Source organism: Mustelus asterias, chromosome 10 (genome assembly GCF_964213995.1).
Source record: "Mustelus asterias chromosome 10, sMusAst1.hap1.1, whole genome shotgun sequence".
Taxonomy (NCBI): Eukaryota; Metazoa; Chordata; class Chondrichthyes; order Carcharhiniformes; family Triakidae; genus Mustelus; species Mustelus asterias.
In genome coordinates, this window is record NC_135810.1 from 124871591 (window position 1) to 124893592 (window position 22002).

The 22002-nt window shown below is 53.8% G+C and overlaps 2 protein-coding genes across 2 annotated transcripts in view; one reads left to right on the forward strand and one right to left on the reverse strand.

Annotated features, from left to right (window-relative positions):
* Positions 1-22002, reverse strand: part of LOC144499965 (interleukin-1 receptor type 2-like) — a 1647203-nt gene that overhangs the window by 792682 nt on the left and 832519 nt on the right. The gene's annotated exons all lie outside the window — the stretch shown is intronic.
* Positions 1-22002, forward strand: part of LOC144499979 (cholecystokinin receptor-like) — an 87353-nt gene that overhangs the window by 20750 nt on the left and 44601 nt on the right. Inside the window, exon 2 of the mRNA XM_078222716.1 lies at positions 11373-11624. Coding sequence (XP_078078842.1) covers positions 11373-11624 — 252 coding nt within the window. The remainder of the gene's footprint in view (positions 1-11372; positions 11625-22002) is intronic.

Below are 22002 nucleotides of genomic sequence, written 5' to 3' on the forward strand. Positions count from 1 at the left end.
ACCTCTCCGCCCAATTTTCCAGCCTATCTATATCCTGCTGTATTGCCCGACAATGCTCTTCGCTATCCGCAATTCCAGCCATCTTCGTGTCATCCGCAAACTTGCTGATTACACCAGTTACACCTTCTTCCAAATCATTTATATATATCACAAATAGCAGAGGTCCCAGTACAGAGCCCTGCAGAACACCACTGGTCACAGACCTCCAGCCGGAAAAAGACCCTTCGACCACTACCCTCTGTCTCCTATGGCCAAGCCAGTTCTCCACCCATCTAGCCACTTCTCCTTGTATCCCATGAGCCTTAACCTTCTTAACCAACCTGCCATGTGGGACTTTGTCAAATGCCTTACTGAAATCCATATAGACGACATCCCCGGCCCTTCCTTCATCAACCGTTTTTGTCACTTCCTCAAAAAACTCCACCAAATTTGTAAGGCACGACCTCCCTCTTACAAAAACAAGCTGTCTGTCACTAATGAGATTGTTCCGTTCTAAATGCACATACATCCTGTCTCTAAGAATCCTCTCCAACAACTTCCCTACCACGGACGTCAAGCTCACCGGCCTATAATTTCCTGGGTTATCCCTGCTACCCTTCTTAAACAACGGGACCACATTCGCTATCCTCCAATCCTCAGGGACCTCACCCGCGTCCAAAGAAGCGACAAAGATTTCCGTCAGAGGCCCAGCAATTTCATCTCTCGTCTCCCTGAGCAGTCGAGGATAGATGCCATCAGGCCCTGGGGCTTTGTCAGTTTTAATGTTCCCTAAAAAACCTAACACTTCCTCTCTTGTGATGGAGATTTTCTCTAACAGGTCAACACCTCCCTCCGAGACACTCCTGGTTAACACGCCCCTCTCCTTCGTGAATACCGATGCAAAGTATTCATTTAGGATCTCCCCTATTCCCTTGGGTTCTAAGCATAATTCCCCTCCTTTGTCCCTGAGAGGTCCGATTTTCTCCCTGACAACTCTTTTGTTCCTAACGTATGAATAGAATGCCTTAGGATTCTCCTTAATCCTGCCTGCCAAGAACATCTCGTGACCTCTTTTTGCCCTTCTAACTCCCCGTTTGAGTTCTTTCCTACTCTCTCTGTATTCCTCCAGAGCTCCATCTGTTTTCAGTTGCCTGGACTTAACGTACGCCTCCCTTTTCATTTTAATCAGATCCTCAATTTCCCTGGTTATCCACGGCTCTCGAATCCTACCTTTCCTATCTTTCCTTTTTACAGGCACATGCCTATCCTGCAGCCTTATCAATAGTTCCTTAAAAGACTCCCACATGCCAGACGCGGACTTACCCTCGAACATCCTCTCCCAATCAACATCCACCAATTTCTGCCTAATCCGGCTATAGTTAGCCTTCCCCCAATTTAGCACCCTGCCCGTAGGACAGCACTCATCCTTGTCCATTACTATCCTAAAGTTAACAGAGTTGTGGTCACTATTTGCCACATGTTCCCCTACCGAAACTTTGACGACCTGACCGGGCTCATTTCCCAGAACTAGATCCAGTATAGCCCCCTCTCTAGTTGGGCTATCTACATACTGTTCCAAAGAACCTTCCAGTACGCATTTTACAAATTCCTCCCCGTCCGGACCCCCAGCTCTAAGCACTTTCCAGTCTGTGCCAGGGAAATTCAAGTCCCCCACTACAACAACCCTATTTTTTCTGCACCTATCCAGAATCTCCTGACATATCCTTTCCTCCATTTCCCGTGGGCTGTTGGGTGGTCTGTAGTACACCCCCAGCATAGTGACTGCACCCTTCCTGTTTCTGAGTTCCACCCACAGCGACTCAGTACATGACCCCTCTAAGTTGTCTACCCTCTGCACCGCGGTAATATGCTCCTTAACTAATATCGCTACTCCCCCACCTTTTTTAGCCCCTCCTCTGTCTCGCCTAAAACACTTATACCCCGGAATATTCAGCTGCCAGTCCTGTCCTTTTAACCAAGTTTCCGTCATCGCAACCACATCCAAATTCCGCACAAGCATTAAGGCCCTAAGTTCGTATGTTTTACCCGTTACGCTCCTCGCATTGAAGCAGATGCACTCCAGACCTCCAGGCCCTGTCAGGTCCTCCTCCTCCAGAGTGCTCCTCTTCTTAGCTAGCCTTGCCCTGGCCCCCAGCTCAACCCCAGCCTCAGTATTTACTGACCTACTGTTTTGTTCCCCACCCCCCTGCCACACTAGTTTAAATCCTGCCGAAACACTAGCAAAACTCCCAGCCAGGATATTTGCTCCCTTCCAGTTAAGGTGTAACCCATCCTTTCTGTACAGTTGCCATCCTGACTTGAAGATTTCCCAGTTATCTATGAATTTAAAACCCTCCCTCTTGCACCTCCTTTAGCCACGCGTTCAACTGTAGAATCTCCCTGTTCCGAGCCTCACTTGCACTAGGCACCGGGAGCAGTCCAGAGATTGCTACCCTGGAGGTCTTACTTTTTAGCCTCGCACCCAACTCCCTGAATTTCTCTCGTATGACCCTCCTGCTCTTCCTACCTACATCATTTTCACCAATGTGTATAATCACATCCGTTTGACTACCTTTTTAAATATGCTGGAGGAACCCAGCGCATCAGTGCAAAAGATAAGGCTGAAGCATTCGCAGCAATCTTCAGCCAGATGTGCCGAGTGGATGATCCATCTCGGCCTCCTCCAGTGGCCCCAGCATTTCAGACTCCAGTCTCCAGCCAATTCGATTCACTCCACGTGATATCAAGAAATGGTTGGAGGCTCTGGATACTGCAAAGGCAATGGGCCCTGATAACATTCCAGCAATAGTACTGAAGACTTGTGCTCCAGAACTTGCCGCTCCCCTAGCCAAGCTCTTCCAGTACAGTTACAACACTGGCATCTACCCAACAATGTGGAAAATTGCCCAGGAATGTCCTGTACACAAGAAACAGGACAAATCCAACCTGGCCAATTACCGCCCAATCAGTCTACTCTCGATCATCAGTAAAGTGATGGAAGGGGTCATCGACAACGCTATCAAGCAGCACCTGCTCAGCAATAACCTGCTCAGTGATGCCCAGTTTGGGTATCGCCAGGGTCACTCAGCTCCTGACCTCATTACAGAGTTAATGGGTGGGATTCTCTGATCCTGTAAGTGTCATCCCCACTGCCAGCGAGAACAGAGAATTTAGCACCCAGCCAGAACTCCATTCACTGCAGCGGGACTGGACAACCCCAGCCACGGGACTGGAGAACCATAGCCACGGGACTGGAGAACACCAGCCGCGGGACTGGAGAACCCCAGCCGCGGGACTGGAGAACCCCAGCCGCGGGACTGCAGAACCCCAGCCGCGAGACTGCAGAACCCCAGCCGCAGGTCTGGAGAACCCCAGCCAGAGGACTGGAGAACCCCAGCCGCAGGACTGGAGAACCCCAGCCGCAGGACTGGAGAATCCCAGCCACGGGACTGGAGAACCCCTGCCGCGAGACTGCAGAACCCCAGCCACGGGTCTGGAGAACCCCAGCCGCAGGACTGGAGAACCCCAGCCGCAGGACTGGAGAACCCCAGCCGCGGGACTGGAGAACCCCAGCCATGGGACTGGAGAACTCCAGCTACGAGCGAGATCGGAGAATCCCAGCCCCGGGCGAGGTCGGTGATTCCCAGCCCCGGGCGATGTCGGAGAATCCCAGCCCCGGGGGAGGTCAGAGAATCCCAGCCCCGGGCGAGGTCGGAGATTCCCAGCCACGGGGGAGGTCAGAGATTCCCAGCCACGGGGGAGGTCGGAGAATCCCAGCCCCGGGCGAGGTCGGAGAATCCCAGCCGTGGGCGAGGTCGGAGATTCCCAGCCACGGGCGAGGTCGGAGAATCCCAGCCCCGGGGGAGGTCGGAGAATCCCAGCCGTGGGCGAGGTCGGAGATTCCCAGCCACGGGGGAGGTCGGAGAATCCCAGCCCCGGGCGAGGTCGGAGAATTCCAGCCGTGGGCGAGGTCGGAGAATCCCAGCCGTGGGCGAGGTCGGAGATTCCCAGCCACGGGCGAGGTCGGAGAATCCCAGTGATGCGCGACAAACAAGCACGAGACACAAGGCTTCAGCGATTGAAGGCTTTTATTGTCTAACAATGGAACTATTTAAACACGAGTACACCATTCCAGACTGGAGGGGTCCCGCCTGAGCAGAGGGTCTTATACCTCTCCCAGGAGGCGGGGCCCGACCGGGATGTGCCATAACAGCATCCACCACAGGTATATTAATCCCACAGTGTCAACACCCTAACCCAACAGCAACATTGGAATAACCCCACAGTGGTAACCAACGATGGTTCACCACATTCACCCCTCCTTTGAAAACAAAGGCCGGCGGGGTGCGAAAACAGACTACATATATACAAAAAAATCTACAAGTCCAGACGGTCTGGAGGACCGCACCGTCGTTGTGACCTCCTCAATACCGGCTGTGACACCGGAGCAGGTGCTTGCGGTGGCGTTCTCTCCAAAACAGCGTCCGGCTGTCCCCTCGAGGACTCACGGGCCGGTTGACCCTGGTGAAGCGGTGGTGCAGGGGATCCCGGTACCTTCTGTGGTGGCGCCGATCTCCGAGTCTCAGGCAAGCTGTACATGGGAGTATAACTGTTATGCACTGGTCCCGGTGCTGACCGCGCCACGTCCGGGGAAGAAATAAGTGATAGGGGATTCGTGACAGGGGGTATGGGAGCGACAGGAGTTGCTACGTCCCCTGCGGGCGCCAGGTCTCGAATCGAGACTGTGTCCTCTCGCCCGTCAGGATATGCCACATAGGCATACTGAGGGTTGGCGTGAAGGTGTTGGACCGGTTCGACCAAGGGGTCGCTGGACTTCAGCGCCAATAGGACAGCCTTCCAGACTGTAGCATTCTCTCTCTCCACCTGTCCGTTGCCCCTAGGGTTGTAACTCATGGTTCTACTAGAGGCAATCCCGTATAAGAGCAGGAATTGCCTCAAGTCCTTACTCATGAACGACGAGCCCCTGTCGCTATGTATGTAGCAGGGGTACCCGAACAGGGTAAAAAGATCACGGAATGCCTTGATCACCGTGGCAGTCGACGTGTCCGCACAGGGGACAACAAACGGGAACCGGGAGTATTCATCTATGACATTGAGAAAGTACACGTTCCGGTCCGTTGAGGGAAGGGGGCCCTTAAAATCCACACTCAGCCTCTCGAAGGGGCGAGTGGCCTTGACCAATTGTGCCCGGTCAGGTCGGTAAAAGTGCGGTTTGCATTCCGCGCAAATCCGACAGCTTCTCGTTACTGACCTGACATCCTCCACCGAGTAGGGTAGGTTGCGGGCTTTTATGAAGTGGTAGAGCCGAGTGACCCCAGGATGGCACAGGTCATTATGGAGGGCGTTCAAGCGGTCCTCCTGCATGGTAGCGCATGTTCCGCGCGAGAGGGCATCCGAGGGCTCATTGAGTTTCCCTGGACGATACATAATATCGTAATTATAGGTGGAGAGCTCAATTCTCCACCGCAAGATCTTGTCATTCTTGATCTTGCCCCTCTGCGTATTACTGAACATAAACGCCACGGATCGCTGATCCGTGATCAGGGTGAACCGCTTACCCGCCAGGTAATGGCGCCAGTGTCTGATGGCCTCCACAATAGCCTGGGCCTCCTTCTCCACCGCTGAATGCCGAATTTCGGGACCTTGAAGGGTGCGGGAAAAAAACGCGACGGGCCTGCCTGCCTGGTTTAGTGTGGCGGCCAGGGCGAAATCCGATGCATCACTTTCCACCTGAAAAGGGATGGATTCATCCACCGCGTGCATCGTGGCTTTCGCAATGTCGCTTTTCAAAGCCTTGAAGGCCAATTGGGCCTCCGGCGTGAGTGGGAAAGTCGTGGACTTGATGAGCGGACGGGCTTTGTCCGCGTAGTTGGGGACCCACTGCGCATAATAAGAGAAGAAGCCGAGGCATCTCCTCAGTGCTTTTGCGCTAGCGGGCAAGGGAAGTTCAGCAAGGGGGCGCATACGGTCTGGATCAGGGCCAATGACCCCGTTTTCCACCACGTATCCCAGGATAGCTAACCTGCGCGTACGGAATACACACTTCTCCCTGTTATAGGTCAGATTCAGGCGAGACGCAGTGCGCAAAAAGTTCTGGAGGTTTGTGTCATGGTCCTGCTGGTCATGGCCGCAGATGGTGACATTATCCAGGTACGGGAAGGTAGCCCGCAACCCGTTCTGGTCCACCATTCGGTCCATAGCACGCTGGAAGACCGAGACCCCATTGGTGACACCAAATGGAACCCTAAGAAACTGATACAGACGACCATCCGCCTCAAAAGCCGTGTATTGTCGGTCCTCTGGGCGAATGGGGAGTTGGTGGTAGGCGGACTTAAGGTCTATGGTGGAGAACACCCGGTACTGCGCAATCTGATTGACCATATCAGATATGCGCGGGAGAGGATACGCATCCAGCTGCGTATAACGATTAATGGTCTGACTGTAGTCGATGACCATCCGGGGTTTGTTCCCGCTTTTAACCACCACGACCTGCGCTCTCCACGGACTAACGCTGGACTGTATGATCCCTTCTTTGAGGAGCCGCTGAATCTCAGATCTGGTGAAGATCCGGTCTTCAGCACTGTAACGCCTACTTTTAGTAGCGATGGTCTTGCAGCCTGGTACCAGATTCTTAAATAAAGAGGGTGTGGTGATCTTTAGTGTGGAAAGATTGCATGCGGGGCGCTTTGGACGATTTGGAGGCTGCGGCTGATTCCCTACTGCCAGCGAAGGGAGTGGCCCACCGTACTGTAGGATCACACTCTTCATGTGGACCATAAAGTTTAGTCCGAGGAGAATTGGCGCGCAAAGATGCGGCAACACAAGGAGCCTGTATCGCTTGTAAATTGTGCCCTGCACCTCCAGAGTTACCACACAACGTCCTTGGATCGGTACAGACTGGGACCGTGATGCCATAGAAATTGTCTGTTTGGCAGGTAGAACCCGGAGTCCACACCTCTTTGCAGTGTCAGGGTGAATAAAACTCTCGGTGCTCCCACTGTCAAACAGACAATACACAGTACGACCATTTACCTTGATGTTCATCATTGAACAGTCAAGCCTGTGATGCTTTGCCTGGTCCAGGGTGATCGACGCCACCGTTGGCCCTTGGACGTCACTGCAGGCAGCCGAGGTTGATGCTGAGGACCCCTGCTGGTCGCTCCTGGTCGTCGTCGACCAAGATGGCCGCCCCCATGAATCGCACATGGGTGAGGGCGCCAAGCGTAGCGACTCCTGGTGGTCATCCTCCTCCTCCGCCAGCCACAATGGCGTCGTCCTGGGTTCGCACGTGGTCGGACCTCGTGGGTACTGCGACGCCGATGGAGCTTGTCTCCGTTCTGGAGGGTCACAGGCTGCACTGCCGTTCTTGGGCTTCGATCTGCAGACTTTCGCGTAGTGCCCCTTTTTACCGCACTGACTGCAGATCACCGTTTTAGCTGGACACTGTTGCCGTGGATGCTTGGCTCCTCCGCAAAAATAGCACCGCGGGCCGCCTGGGGCTGCCGCCGTCGTCGGGTCGATATGGGAGCGCGAGCCCGTGGGGCGAGGAGGGATTTGTGCTTGCTCCTGCCACGTTGTCTCCACGTGGTCTTCGGGGTACAGAGCCAAGCTTTTCGACGCCGCCTCCAGCATCTCAGCCATCTCCATCGCTTGGGTCAGGTTGAGATTCCCCTTTTCCAGCAGCTTGAGCCGGATGTACGAGGACCCTACCCCTGCCACAAACGCATCTCGGGCGAGGTCGTACATGTACTGCTCAGCCGACACAGCTTTGCAGTCGCAGCCCCTGGCAAGCTGCAAGAGCTCATTGGCGTAGTCCTCCATGGTTTCGCCCGACTGCCGACGTCGTGTAGCGAGGAGGTAACGAGCGTGGATCTCGTTGGGTGGTCTCGTGTATCGCTTTTTCAAGAGCTCGAGGGCCCTCGGGTAAGTGGTGGCCGCACGAATCGCGAGGTAGACCGTGTCGCTTACCCTCGCGTGGAGGACCTGGAGTCTGTCGTTATCCGTAGTAACTGCTGCAGAGGCTGCCAGGTAGTCCTCGAAACACTTCAGCCAGTGGTCGAAGGTGTTAGAGGCGCCGACCGCACGTGGGTCCAGCGTCAGACGCTCTGGTTTCAGCATTTGCTCCATACTCTCTTTACTGTCGAGAGTTTCGTGTTTGTCAATAAAATTGATGCGCGACAATCAAGCACGAGACACAAGGCTTCAGCGATTGAAGGCTTTTATTGTCTAACAATGGAACTATCTAACACGAGTACACCATTCCAGACTGGAGGGGTCCCGCCTGAGCAGAGGGTCTTATACCTCTCCCAGGAGGCGGGGCCCGACCGGGATGTGCCACAACAGCATCAGGTATATTAATCCCACAGTGTAAACACCCTAACCCAACAACAACATTATAACAACCCCACAGTGTCAACACCCTAACCCAACAGCAACATTGGAATAACCCCACAGTGGTAACCAACGATGGTTCACCACACCCAGCCACGGGGGAGGTCGGTGATTCCCAGCCCCGGGCAAGGTGGGAAGTTTCTGTCCAGTGTTTGAGGACAGTGAGCGTTGGTCAGCAAGTTAGGCCGAAACAGGAACTCTGTCTCTCGCTGTGCAGAGGCTGCCAAATCCGCTGAGTATTTCCTGCACTTTCTGTGGCCAGTGGTGGTCAGATCCCCAGAAAGAATTGAAAAACACCATCGCTCTCGCTGTGCCTCCACCCCCCACCGCCCCCCACCCCCCCCCCCCCCCCCCGCCACCCCGGAGCTCTCTGTGGAGCTGCTTTTAGTGATGATACATCCAGTTAAGGTGAGTACTCTGTGTAATTAAACTGTCCACAGGGGGATGGATAAAACCCAGCAAATATTCACAGATAATTCACACAGCAATCAATGGTGTCATCACCGCTTATCCTATTCTGTGAAGCAGATAAAGGTTCACAAATTCTTTTCCGTTTATCTGACGGTTTGTAACACAGAGTAAGTGTCAGAGCGGGACAGGGTCACAGGGTCAGAGCGGGACAGGGTCACAGAGTCAGAGCGGGACAGGGTCACAGGGTCAGAGTGGGACAGGGTCACAGGGTCAGAGCGGGACAGGGTCACAGGGTCAGAGTGGGGCAGGGTCACAGGGTCAGAGCGGGACAGGGTCACAGGGTCAGAGTGGGACAGGGTCACAGGGTCAGAGCGGGACAGGGTCACAGGGTCAGAGTGGGGCAGGGTCACAGGGTCAGAGCGGGACAGTGCCACAGGGTCAGAGCGGGGCAGGGTCACAGGGTCAGAGCGGGACAGTGCCACAGGGTCAGAGGGGGCAGGGTCACAGGGTCAGAGCGGGACAGGGTCACAGGGTCAGAGCGGGACAGGGTCACAGGGTCAGAGCGGGACAGGGTCACAGGGTCAGAGCGGGACAGTGCCACAGGGTCAGAGGGGGCAGGGTCACAGGGTCAGAGCGGGACAGGGTCACAGGGTCAGAGCGGGACAGGGTCACAGGGTCAGAGCGGGACAGGGTCAGAGCGGGACAGGGTCACTGGGTCAGAGCGGGACAGGGTCACAGGGTCAGAGCGGGACAGTGCCACAGGGTCAGAGCGGGACAGGGTCACAGGGTCAGAGCGGGACAGGGTCACAGGGTCAGAGAGGGACAGGGTCACAGGGTCAGAGCGGGACAGGGTCACAGGGTCAGAGCGGGGCAGGGTCACAGGGTCAGAGTGGGGCAGGGTCACAGGGTCAGAGCGGGACAGGGTCACAGGGTCAGAGCGGGACAGTGCCACAGGGTCAGAGGGGGCAGGGTCACAGGGTCAGAGCGGGACAGGGTCACAGGGTCAGAGCGGGACAGGGTCACAGGGTCAGAGCGGGACAGGGTCACAGGGTCAGAGCGGGACAGGGTCACAGGATCAGAGCGGGACAGGGTCACAGGGTCAGAGCGGGACAGGGTCACAGGGTCAGAGCGGGGGGTTGTGGGGGGGATAGTGACCGTGAGGATGTTGCTGAGTTTGTACTGCCGGGGGGGGGGGGGCGGGGGGGGGGGCGGTGTGGGGGGTTGGTGGGGGGGCCGTTTAGGCAATGTGGGAGGTTGGGGTGGGGGTGCGGGGGTGGGGTGGGGTGGGGACAGTGACCATGGGGACGTTGCTGAGTTTGCCCTGCTGGGGGGGATGTGGGGGGAGGGGGGGGGGGTTTGGACAATGCGGGGGGGGGGACGGGGGGGGGGGGGGGGGACAGTGACCGTGGGGGTGTTGCCGAGTTTGTCCTGTCAGAGGGGTGTGGGGGTTGTAGGGGTTAGTGTGGGGGTTTTGCTGAGTTTATCCTATCGGAGTGGTGTGGGGTGTGGGGGGGATGTGGGGGTTACAGTGTGGGGGTGTTGCCGAGTTTGTCCTGTTGGAGGGGGGTGTGGGGGGATGTGGGGGTTACAGTGTGGGGGTTTTGCTGAGTATGTCCTGTTGGAGGGGGGTGGGGGGGATGTGGGGGTTACAGTGTGGGGGTTTTGCTGAGTATGTCCTGTTGGAGGGGGGTGGGGGGGATGTGGGGGTTACAGTGTGGGGGTTTTGCTGAGTTTGTCCTGTTGGAGGGGTGTGGGGGGGATGTGGGGGTTACAGTGTGGGGGTTTTGCTGAGTATGTCCTGTTGGAGGGGGGTGGGGGGGATGTGGGGGTTACAGTGTGGGGGTTTTGCTGAGTATGTCCTGTTGGAGGGGGGTGGGGGGGATGTGGGGGTTACAGTGTGGGGGTTTTGCTGAGTATGTCCTGTTGGAGGGGGGTGGGGGGGATGTGGGGGTTACAGTGTGGGGGTTTTGCTGAGTATGTCCTGTTGGAGGGGGGTGGGGGGGATGTGGGGGTTACAGTGTGGGGGTTTTGCTGAGTATGTCCTGTTGGAGGGGGGTGGGGGGGATGTGGGGGTTACAGTGTGGGGGTTTTGCTGAGTTTGTCCTGTTGGAGGGGTGTGGGGGGGATGTGGGGGTTACAGTGTGGGGGTTTTGCTGAGTTTGTCCTGTCGGAGGGGGGTGGGGGGGATGTGGGGGTTACAGTGTGGGGGTTTTGCTGAGTTTGTCCTGTTGGAGGGGGGTGGGGGGGATGTGGGGGTTACAGTGTGGGGGTTTTGCTGAGTATGTCCTGTTGGAGGGGGGTGGGGGGGATGTGGGGGTTACAGTGTGGGGGTTTTGCTGAGTATGTCCTGTTGGAGGGGGGTGGGGGGGATGTGGGGGTTACAGTGTGGGGGTTTTGCTGAGTATGTCCTGTCGGAGGGGGGTGGGGGGGATGTGGGGGTTACAGTGTGGGGGTTTTGCTGAGTTTGTCCTGTTGGAGGGGCAGCTTCTCTGTGCCGCTGCTCAAGGACAGGTTGTGAAAATGATCTTTGATGGAGTGGGGTTTGATCACCGACTCGCTTCTCTTCACAGACCTGGATTACACGGTGAGAATCCTGCTCTATTCCATCATCTTCCTGCTCAGTGTTTTTGGAAACACAATGATTATTTTGGTGCTGATTGTGAACAAGAGGCTACGGACTGTGACAAACTCCTTCCTCCTCTCGCTGGCTCTCAGTGATTTGATGGTGGCGATTTTCTGTATGCCTTTTACCCTCATCCCCAACCTGCTGGGAGATTTCATCTTTGGGCAGGCAATGTGTAAAATCACCGCCTACTTCATGGGTAAGAAAATGCAGGCGGCTCTGTCTGTCTGTCTGTCTGTCTGTCGGTCTGTCTGTCTGTCGGTCTGTCTGTCTGTCTGTCTGAATGAGCGTGTGGCTGGAGCAACAACCCTCCCTGCTCGTAAACCAGAGCCGTGTGTGTGAACCTGTGCATGCAGCTGTGTACGGGAGTGTGTCTGCATGTCTGTGTTAGTCTCTGTGTGACTGTGCGTGCCTGTGCGTGTCAGTGCATGTCATTTTGTGTCAGTGTGTGTGTCCTGTCAGTGCATGTTAGCGTTGGTTTCTGTGTGTCTGTGCGTGTCTATATGTGTCTGAGTGTGTCAGTGCGTGTCTGTGTGTGTCCTGTCAGCGTACATGTCTGTGCTGGTCTCTGTATGTCAGTGTGTGTCAGCGTGTGTGGCTCTGTGTGGTTATGACCATATGTAGCGTGTTCTGCACGTTTCTCCTTCTCTGATTTGCAGGCTGACAGTTGGTGATTTATTGGCATTTAAATTTCCGATCAGTAATTTGTTCTTGGGAAGTGTTGAAGGTCAGAGCAGCGGCGACTCAACATAGAATCAACCAGCGAGTGAGGGCCCTGGAGTGACCCGTAGCCACACTGCGTGAAACAGCTCGTTTTCTGATCCAATAACCAGCCGGGGTATTGATAATGCTTGATTGGATATTCCCTGTGACAATCAATATATTCATAATATGATTGGTTTGGATTTCGCAATGTGCCCTTGCATAACTGAATCAAAATCCCCTGAATATATCAATAAATGTGGATAGTGTTAGTTACATGAAAGCTCCCTCGACACTGTCCCCATCAAACACTCCCAGGACAGGTACAGCATGGGGTTAGATACAGAGTAAAGTTCCCTCTACACTCTCCCCATCAAACACTCCCAGGACAGGTACAGCATGGGGTTAGATACAGAGTAAAGCTCCCTCTACACTCTCCCCATCAAACACTCCCAGGACAGGTATAGCACGGGGTTAGATACAGAGTAAAGCTCCCTCTACACTCTCCCCATCAAACACTCCCAGGACAGGTACAGCATGGGGTTAGATACAGAGTAAAGATCCCTCTACCCTGTCCCCATCAAACACTCCCAGGACAGGTACAGCACGGGGTTAGATACCGAGTAAAGATCCCTCTACACTGTCCCCATCAAACACTCCCAGGACAGGTACAGCACGGGGTTAGATACCGAGTAAAGCTCCCTCTACACTGTCCCCCATCAAACACTCCCAGGACAGGAACAGCACGGGGTTAGATACAGAGTAAAGCTCCCTCTACACTGTCCCCATCAAACACTCCCAGGACAGGTACAGCACGGGGTTAGATACCGAGTAAAGCTCCCTCTACACTGTCCCCCATCAAACACTCCCAGGACAGGAACAGCACGGGGTTAGATACAGAGTAAAGCTCCCTCTACACTGTCCCCATCAAACATCCCAGGACAGGTACTGGGAGGTTTGATTTTAAGTTTAGTTAGGGGATCATGATTGGCACAGGCTTGAAGGGCCGAAAGGCCTGTTCCTGTGCTGTACTTTTCTTTGTTCTTTGTAAGTTTCCAAGAGGTCTGGAGTGAACGGAACAGAGAAAACCAGGAACCAGAACAGATTCCCGTTCAGTAAAGTCACAGAGAGTTGAAAAAAAAAGGTACAGCATGGGGTTAGATACAGAGTGAAGCTCCCTCTACACTGTCCCCATCAAACACTCCCAGGACAGGTACAGCACGGGGTTAGATACAGAGTAAAGCTCCCTCTACACTGTCCCCCATCAAACACTCCCAGGACAGGTACAGCATGGGTTTAGATACAGTGTAAAGCTCCCTCTACACTGTCCCCATCAAACACTCCCAGGACAGGTACAGGCACGGGGTTAGATACAGAGTAAAGCTCCCTCTACACTGTCCCCATCAAACACTCCCAGGACAGGTACAGCACGGGGTGGGTGGTGGGGGGGGTGGGGGGGGGTGGGTGGGGGGGTGGCGGGGGTGCGGGGGGGTGGCGGGGGTGGGGGGTGGTGGGGCTGCGGGGTGGGGGGTGGTGGGGGTGCGGGGTGGGTGGGGTGGGGGGGTGGTGGGGGTGCGGGGTGGGGGGGTGGTGGGGGTGCGGGGTGGGTGGGGTGGGGGGGTGGAGGTGCGGGGGGGGTGGGGGTGCGGGGGGGTGGGGGTGCGGGGGGGGTGGTAGGGGTGCGGGGTGGGTGGGGTGGGGGTGCGGGGTGGGTGGGGTGGGAGGGTGGGGGGGGGTGGGGGTGCGGGGGGGGTGGTGGGGGTGCGGGATGGGTGGGGAGGCTGGGGGTGGGGGTGCGAGGGGGTGGGGGTGCGGGGGGGGGTGGGGGGGCTGGGGGGGCAGGGGGGGCGGGGGGGTGGAGGGGGCGGGGGTGGTGGGGGGGCGGGGGTGGGGGGTGGGGTGGGGGGGCAGGGGCGGGGGTGCAGGGGGGTGGGGGCGCGGGGTGTGTGGGGGGTTGGGGGTGGGGGGTGCGGGGTGGGTGGGTGTGAATCCTGTTCCAGCTACACGGCACCCTGGTTAGATACACCTGCAGTCACTGTGAACAGCTCTGGACACCACATCGTATGAAGGGTGCACTGGGCAGGTGTGGTGTAAATTTACCAGAATGATACCCTGGACTCCGAAGGGGTAAATTATTAGCAGCGATGACCCAAAACCACCTTGTATTCCAGCATCCAATAACAATGTTTTCAGGATAAAGAACAAAGAAAATTACAGCACAGGAGCAGGCCCTTCGACCCTCCAAGCCTGCACCGACCATGCTGCCCGACTGAACTAAAACCCCCTACCCTTCCGGGGACCATATCCCTCTATTCCCATCCTATTCATGTATTTGTCCTGACACCCGTTAAAAAGTCACGACCGTATCCGCTTCCACTACCTCCCCCGGCAACGAGTTCCAGGCACCCACCACCCTCTGTGTAAAAAACGTGGATAGGAAGAGGAACAGAGGTGCAGAGAGAGAGAAAGTGTTCCTATTGGGCGCAGTGTCTTGGTTTGGGGGTCTGAACCTAACGTCCTGAGAAAGCCACCCACCCCCGCTACCCCCCCCTGCCCCCCCTCCCCACTCCCCCCCCCCCTCCCCCCCCCCGGAGATTGGAATTCTCTTCCACAGGTGGGGATTGATGCTGGAACAATGATTCATTCTGATTGGACAGTAATCGCTATGGAGGGATTTGTGTTAATGTGGAGTTCAATCACAGGGCAGCCATGATCGGACTGAACAATGGGACAGAATCATAGGCTGAATGGCCTTCTAATGTCCCTGTTCACAACACCGGGTCCCACATTACACTGTGTGTAATGTCGGGGTTCACACTGTGTGTAATGTCGGGGTTCACACTGTGTAATGTCGGGGTTCACACTGTGTGTAATGTCGGGGTTCACACTGTGTGTAATGTCGGGGTTCACACTGTGTGTAATGTCGGGGTTCACACTGTGAGTAATGTCGGGGTTCACACTGTGTGTAATGTCGGGGTTCACACTGTGTGTAATGTCGGGGTTCACACTGTGTGTAATGTCGGGGTTCACACTGAGTGTAATGTCGGGGTTCACACTGTGAGTAATGTCGGGGTTCACACTGTGAGTAATGTCGGGGTTCACACTGTGTGTAATGTCGGGGTTCACACTGTGTGTAATGTCGGGGTTCACACTGTGAGTAATGTCGGGGTTCACACTGTGAGTAATGTCGGGGTTCACACTGTGTGTAATGTCGGGGTTCACACTGTGAGTAATGTCGGGGTTCACACTGTGAGTAATGTCGGGGTTCACACTGTGTGTAATGTCGGGGTTCACACTGTGAGTAATGTCGGGGTTCACACTGTGTAATGTTGGGGTTCACACTGTGAGTAATGTCAGGGTTCACACTGTGAGTAATGTCCGGGTTCACACTGTCTGTAATGTTGGGGTTCACACTGTGAGTAATGTCGGGGTTCACACTGTGAGTAATGTCGGGGTTCACACTGTGAGTAATGTTGGGGTTCACACTGTGAGTAATGTCGGGGTTCACACTGTGAGTAATGTCGGGGTTCACACTGAGTGTAATGTCGGGGTTCACACTGTGTGTAATGTCGGGGTTCACACTGTGTGTAATGTTGGGGTTCACACTGTGAGTAATGTCGGGGTTCACACTGTGAGTAATGTTGGGGTTCACACTGTGAGTAATGTCGGGGTTCACACTGTGAGTAATGTCGGGGTTCACACTGTGTGTAATGTCGGGGTTCACACTGTGTGTAATGTCGGGGTTCACACTGTGAGTAATGTCGGGGTTCACACTGTGTAATGTCGGGGTTCACACTGTGAGTAATGTCGGGGTTCACACTGTGTGTAATGTTGGGGTTCACACTGAGTAATGTCGGGGTTCACACTGTGAGTAATGTCGGGGTTCACACTGTGTAATGTCGGGGTTCACAATGTGAGTAATGTTGGGGTTCACACTGTGAGTAATGTCGGGGTTCACACTGTGAGTAATGTCGGGGTTCACACTGTGAGTAATGTTGGGGTTCACACTGTGTAATGTCGGGGTTCACACTGTGTGTAATGTCGGGGTTCACACTGTGAGTAATGTTGGGGTTCACACTGTGTAATGTCGGGGTTCACACTGTGAGTAATGTCGGGGTTCACACTGTGAGTTATGTCGGGGTTCACACTGTGAGTAATGGCGGGGTTCACACTGTGTAATGTCGGGGTTCACACTGTGTAATGTCGGGGTTCACACTGTGTGTAATGTCGGGGTTCACACTGTGAGTAATGTCGGGGTTCACACTGTGAGTAATGTCGGGGTTCACACTGTGAGTAATGTCGGGGTTCACACTGTGTAATGTCGGGGTTCACACTGTGTGTAATGTCGGGGTTCACACTGCGAGTAATGTCGGGGTTCACACTGTGAGTAATGTCGGGGTTCACACTGTGTGTAATGTCGGGGTTCACACTGTGTAATGTCGGGGTTCACACTGTGTAATGTCGGGGTTCACACTGTGTAATGTCGGGGTTCACACTGTGAGTAATGTCGGGGTTCACACTGTGTGTAATGTCGGGGTTCACACTGTGAGTAATGTCGGGGTTCACACTGTGAGTAATGTCAGGGTTCACACTGTGTGTAATGTCGGGGTTCACACTGTGTGTAATGTCGGGGTTCACACTGTGAGTAATGTCGGGGTTCACACTGTGAGTAATGTCGGGGTTCACACTGTGTAATGTCGGGGTTCACACTGTGAGTAATGTTGGGGTTCACACTGTGAGTAATGTTGGGGTTCACACTGTGAGTAATGTCGGGGTTCACACTGTGAGTAATGTCGGGGTTCACACTGTGTGTAATGTCGGGTTCACACTGTGTAATGTTGGGGTTCACACTGTGAGTAATGTCGGGGTTCACACTGTGAGTAATGTCGGGGTTCACACTGTGAGTAATGTCGGGGTTCACACTGTGTAATGTCGGGGTTCACACTGTGAGTAATGTCGGGGTTCACACTGTGAGTAATGTCGGGGTTCACACTGTGTGTAATGTCGGGGTTCACACTGTGTAATGTCGGGGTTCACACTGTGTGTAATGTCGGGGTTCACACTGTGTGTAATGTCGGGGTTCACACTGTGTAATGTCGGGGTTCACACTGTGTGTAATGTCGGGGTTCACACTGTGAGTAATGTCGGGGTTCACACTGTGTGTAATGTCGGGGTTCACACTGTGTGTAATGTCGGGGTTCACACTGTGTAATGTCGGGGTTCACACTGTGTGTAATGTCGGGGTTCAGACTGTTTAATGTTGGGGTTCACACTGTGAGTAATGTCGGGGTTCACACTGTGTCTAATGTCGGGGTTCACACTGTGTAATGTCGGGGTTCACACTGTGAGTAATGTCGGGGTTCACACTGTGTGTAATGTCCGGGTTCACATTGTGTAATGTCGGGGTTCACACTGTGTAATGTCGGGGTTCACACTGTGTAATGTCGGGGTTCACACTGTGTGTAATGTCCGGGTTCACACTGTGTGTAATGTCGGGGTTCACACTGTGTAATGTCGGGGTTCACACTGTGTGTAATGTCGGGGTTCACACTGTGAGTAATGTCGGGGTTCACACTGTGTAATGTTGGGGTTCACACTGTGTGTAATGTCGGGGTTCACACTGTGTAATGTTGGGGTTCACACTGTGTGTAATGTCGGGGTTCACACTGTGTGTAATGTAGGGGTTCACACTGTGTGTAATGTCGGGGTTCACACTGTGTGTAATGTCGGGGTTCACACTGTGTAATGTCGGGGTTCACACTGTGTGTAATGTCGGGGTTCACACTGTGTGTAATGTCGGGGTTCACACTGTGTGTAATGTAGGGGTTCACACTGTGTGTAATGTCGGGGTTCACACTGTGAGTAGTGTCGGGGTTCACACTGCGTGGAATGTCGGGGTTCACACTGTGAGTAATGTCGGGGTTCACACTGTGTGTAATGTCAGTTTTCACACTGTGTGTAATGTCGGGGTTCACACTGTGAGTAATGTCGGGGTTCACACTGTGAGTAATGTCGGGGTTCACACTGTGTGTAATGTCGGGGTTCACACTGTGAGTAATGTCGGGGTTCACACTGTGTAATGTCGGGGTTTACACTGTGAGTAATGTCGGGGTTCACACTGTGAGTAATGTCGGGGTTCACACTGTGAGTAATGGCGGGGTTCACACTGTGTAATGTCGGGGTTCACACTGTGAGTAATGTCGGGGTTCACACTGTGAGTAATGTCGGGGTTCACACTGTGAGTAATGTCGGGGTTCACACTGTGAGTAATGTCGGGGTTCACACTGAGTGTAATGTCGGGGTTCTCACTGTGAGTAATATCGGGGTTCACACTGTGAGTAATGTCGGGGTTCACACTGAGTGTAATGTCGGGGTTCTCACTGTGTGTAATGTCGGGGTTCTCACTGCGTGTAATGTCAGGGTTCACACTGTGTGTAATGTCGGGGTTCACACTGAGTGTAATGTCGGGGTTCACACTGTGTGTAATGTCGGGGTTCACACTGTGTGTAATGTTGGGGTTCACACTGTGTGTAATGTCCGGGTTCACACTGTGAGTAATGTCGGGGTTCACACTGTGAGTAATGTCGGGGTTCACACTGTGAGTAATGTCGGGGTTCACACTGTGAGTAATGTCGGGGTTCACACTGTGTAATGTCCGGGTTCACACTGTGAGTAATGTCGGGGTTCACACTGTGTGTAATGTCGGGGTTCACACTGTGTAATGTCGGGGTTCACACTGTGTGTAATGTCGGGGTTCACACTGTGAGTAATGTCGGGGTTCACACTGTGTGTAATGTCGGGGTTCACACTGTGTGTAATGTCGGGGTTCACACTGTGTAATGTCGGGGTTCACACTGTGTGTAATGTCGGGGTTCAGACTGTTTAATGTTGGGGTTCACACTGTGAGTAATGTCGGGGTTCACACTGTGTCTAATGTCGGGGTTCACACTGTGTAATGTCGGGGTTCACACTGTGAGTAATGTCGGGGTTCACACTGTGTGTAATGTCCGGGTTCACATTGTGTAATGTCGGGGTTCACACTGTGTAATGTCGGGGTTCACACTGTGTAATGTCGGGGTTCACACTGTGTGTAATGTCCGGGTTCACACTGTGTGTAATGTCGGGGTTCACACTGTGTAATGTCGGGGTTCACACTGTGTGTAATGTCGGGGTTCACACTGTGAGTAATGTCGGGGTTCACACTGTGTAATGTTGGGGTTCACACTGTGTGTAATGTCGGGGTTCACACTGTGTAATGTTGGGGTTCACACTGTGTGTAATGTCGGGGTTCACACTGTGTGTAATGTAGGGGTTCACACTGTGTGTAATGTCGGGGTTCACACTGTGTGTAATGTCGGGGTTCACACTGTGTAATGTCGGGGTTCACACTGTGTGTAATGTCGGGGTTCACACTGTGTGTAATGTCGGGGTTCACACTGTGTGTAATGTAGGGGTTCACACTGTGTGTAATGTCGGGGTTCACACTGTGAGTAGTGTCGGGGTTCACACTGCGTGGAATGTCGGGGTTCACACTGTGAGTAATGTCGGGGTTCACACTGTGTGTAATGTCAGTTTTCACACTGTGTGTAATGTCGGGGTTCACACTGTGAGTAATGTCGGGGTTCACACTGTGTGTAATGTCGGGGTTCACACTGTGTAATGTCGGGGTTCACACTGTGAGTAATGTCGGGGTTCACACTGTGTAATGTCGGGGTTTACACTGTGAGTAATGTCGGGGTTCACACTGTGAGTAATGTCGGGGTTCACACTGTGAGTAATGGCGGGGTTCACACTGTGTAATGTCGGGGTTCACACTGTGAGTAATGTCGGGGTTCACACTGTGAGTAATGTCGGGGTTCACACTGTGAGTAATGTCGGGGTTCACACTGTGAGTAATGTCGGGGTTCACACTGAGTGTAATGTCGGGGTTCTCACTGTGAGTAATATCGGGGTTCACACTGTGAGTAATGTCGGGGTTCACACTGAGTGTAATGTCGGGGTTCTCACTGTGTGTAATGTCGGGGTTCTCACTGCGTGTAATGTCAGGGTTCACACTGTGTGTAATGTCGGGGTTCACACTGAGTGTAATGTCGGGGTTCACACTGTGTGTAATGTCGGGGTTCACACTGTGTGTAATGTTGGGGTTCACACTGTGTGTAATGTCCGGGTTCACACTGTGAGTAATGTCGGGGTTCACACTGTGAGTAATGTCGGGGTTCACACTGTGAGTAATGTCGGGGTTCACACTGTGAGTAATGTCGGGGTTCACACTGTGTAATGTCCGGGTTCACACTGTGAGTAATGTCGGGGTTCACACTGTGTGTAATGTCGGGGTTCACACTGTGTGTAATGTCGGGGTTCACACTGTGAGTAATGTCGGGGTTCACACTGTGAGTAATGTCGGGGTTCACACCGTGAGTAATGTCGGGGTTCACACTGTGAGTAATGTTGGGGTTCACACTGTGTGTAATGTCGGGGTTCACACTGTGAGTAATGTCGGGGTTCACACTGTGAGTAATGTCGGGGTTCACACCGTGAGTAATGTCGGGGTTCACACCGTGTGTAATGTCGGGGTTCACACTGTGTGTAATGTCGGGGTTCACACTGTGTGTAATGTCCGGGTTCACACTGTGTGTAATGTCGGGGTTCACACTGTGAGTAATGTCGGGGTTCACACTGTGAGTAATGTCGGGGTTCACACTGTGAGTAATGTCGGGGTTCACACTGTGTAATGTCCGGGTTCACACTGTGAGTAATGTCGCGGTTCACACTGTGAGTAATGTCGGGGTTCACACTGTGAGTAATGTCGGGGTTCACACTGTGTAATGTCGGGGTTCACACTGTGAGTAATGTCGGGGTTCACACTGTGAGTAATGTCGGGGTACACACTGTGTGTAATGTCGGGGTTCACACTGTGAGTAATGTCGGGGTTCACACCGTGAGTAATGTCGGGGTTCACACTGTGTAATGTCGGGGTTCACACTGTGAGTAATGTCGGGATTCACACTGTGTAATGTCGGGGTTCACACTGTGTAATGTCGGGGTTCACACTGTGTAATGTCGGGGTTCACTCTGTGAGTAATGTCGGGGTTCACACTGTGAGTAATGTCGGGATTCACACTGTGTAATGTCGGGGTTCACTCTGTGAGTAATGTCGGGGTTCACACTGTGAGTAATGTCGGGGTTCACACTGTGTGTAATGTCGGGGTTCACACTGTGTGTAATGTCGGGGTTCGCACTGTGAGTAATGTCGGGGTTCACACTGTGTAATGTCGGGGTTCACACTGTGAGTAATGTCGGGGTTCACACTGTGTAATGTCGGGGTTCACACTGTGTGTAATGTCGGGGTTCACACTGTGTAATGTCAGGGTTCACTCTGTGAGTAATGTCGGGGTTCACACTGTGAGTAATGTCGGGATTCACACTGAGTAATGTCGGGGTTCGCACCGTGAGTAATGTCGGGGTTCACACTGTGAGTAATGTCGGGGTTCACACTGTGAGTAATGTCGGGGTTCACACTGTGAGTAATGGCGGGGTTCACACTGTGTAATGTCGGGGTTCACACTGTGAGTAATGTCGGGGTTCACACTGTGTGTAACGTTGGGGTTCACACTGAGTAATGTCGGGGTTCACACTGTGAGTAATGTCGGGGTTCACACTGTGAGTAATGTCGGGGTTCACACTGTGAGTAATGTCGGGGTTCACACTGAGTGTAATGTCGGGGTTCTCACTGTGAGTAATGTCGGGGTTCACACTGTGAGTAATGTCGGGGTTCACACTGAGTGTAATGTCGGGGTTCTCACTGTGTGTAATGTCGGGGTTCTCACTGCGTGTAATGTCAGGGTTCACACTGTGTGTAATGTCGGGGTTCACAC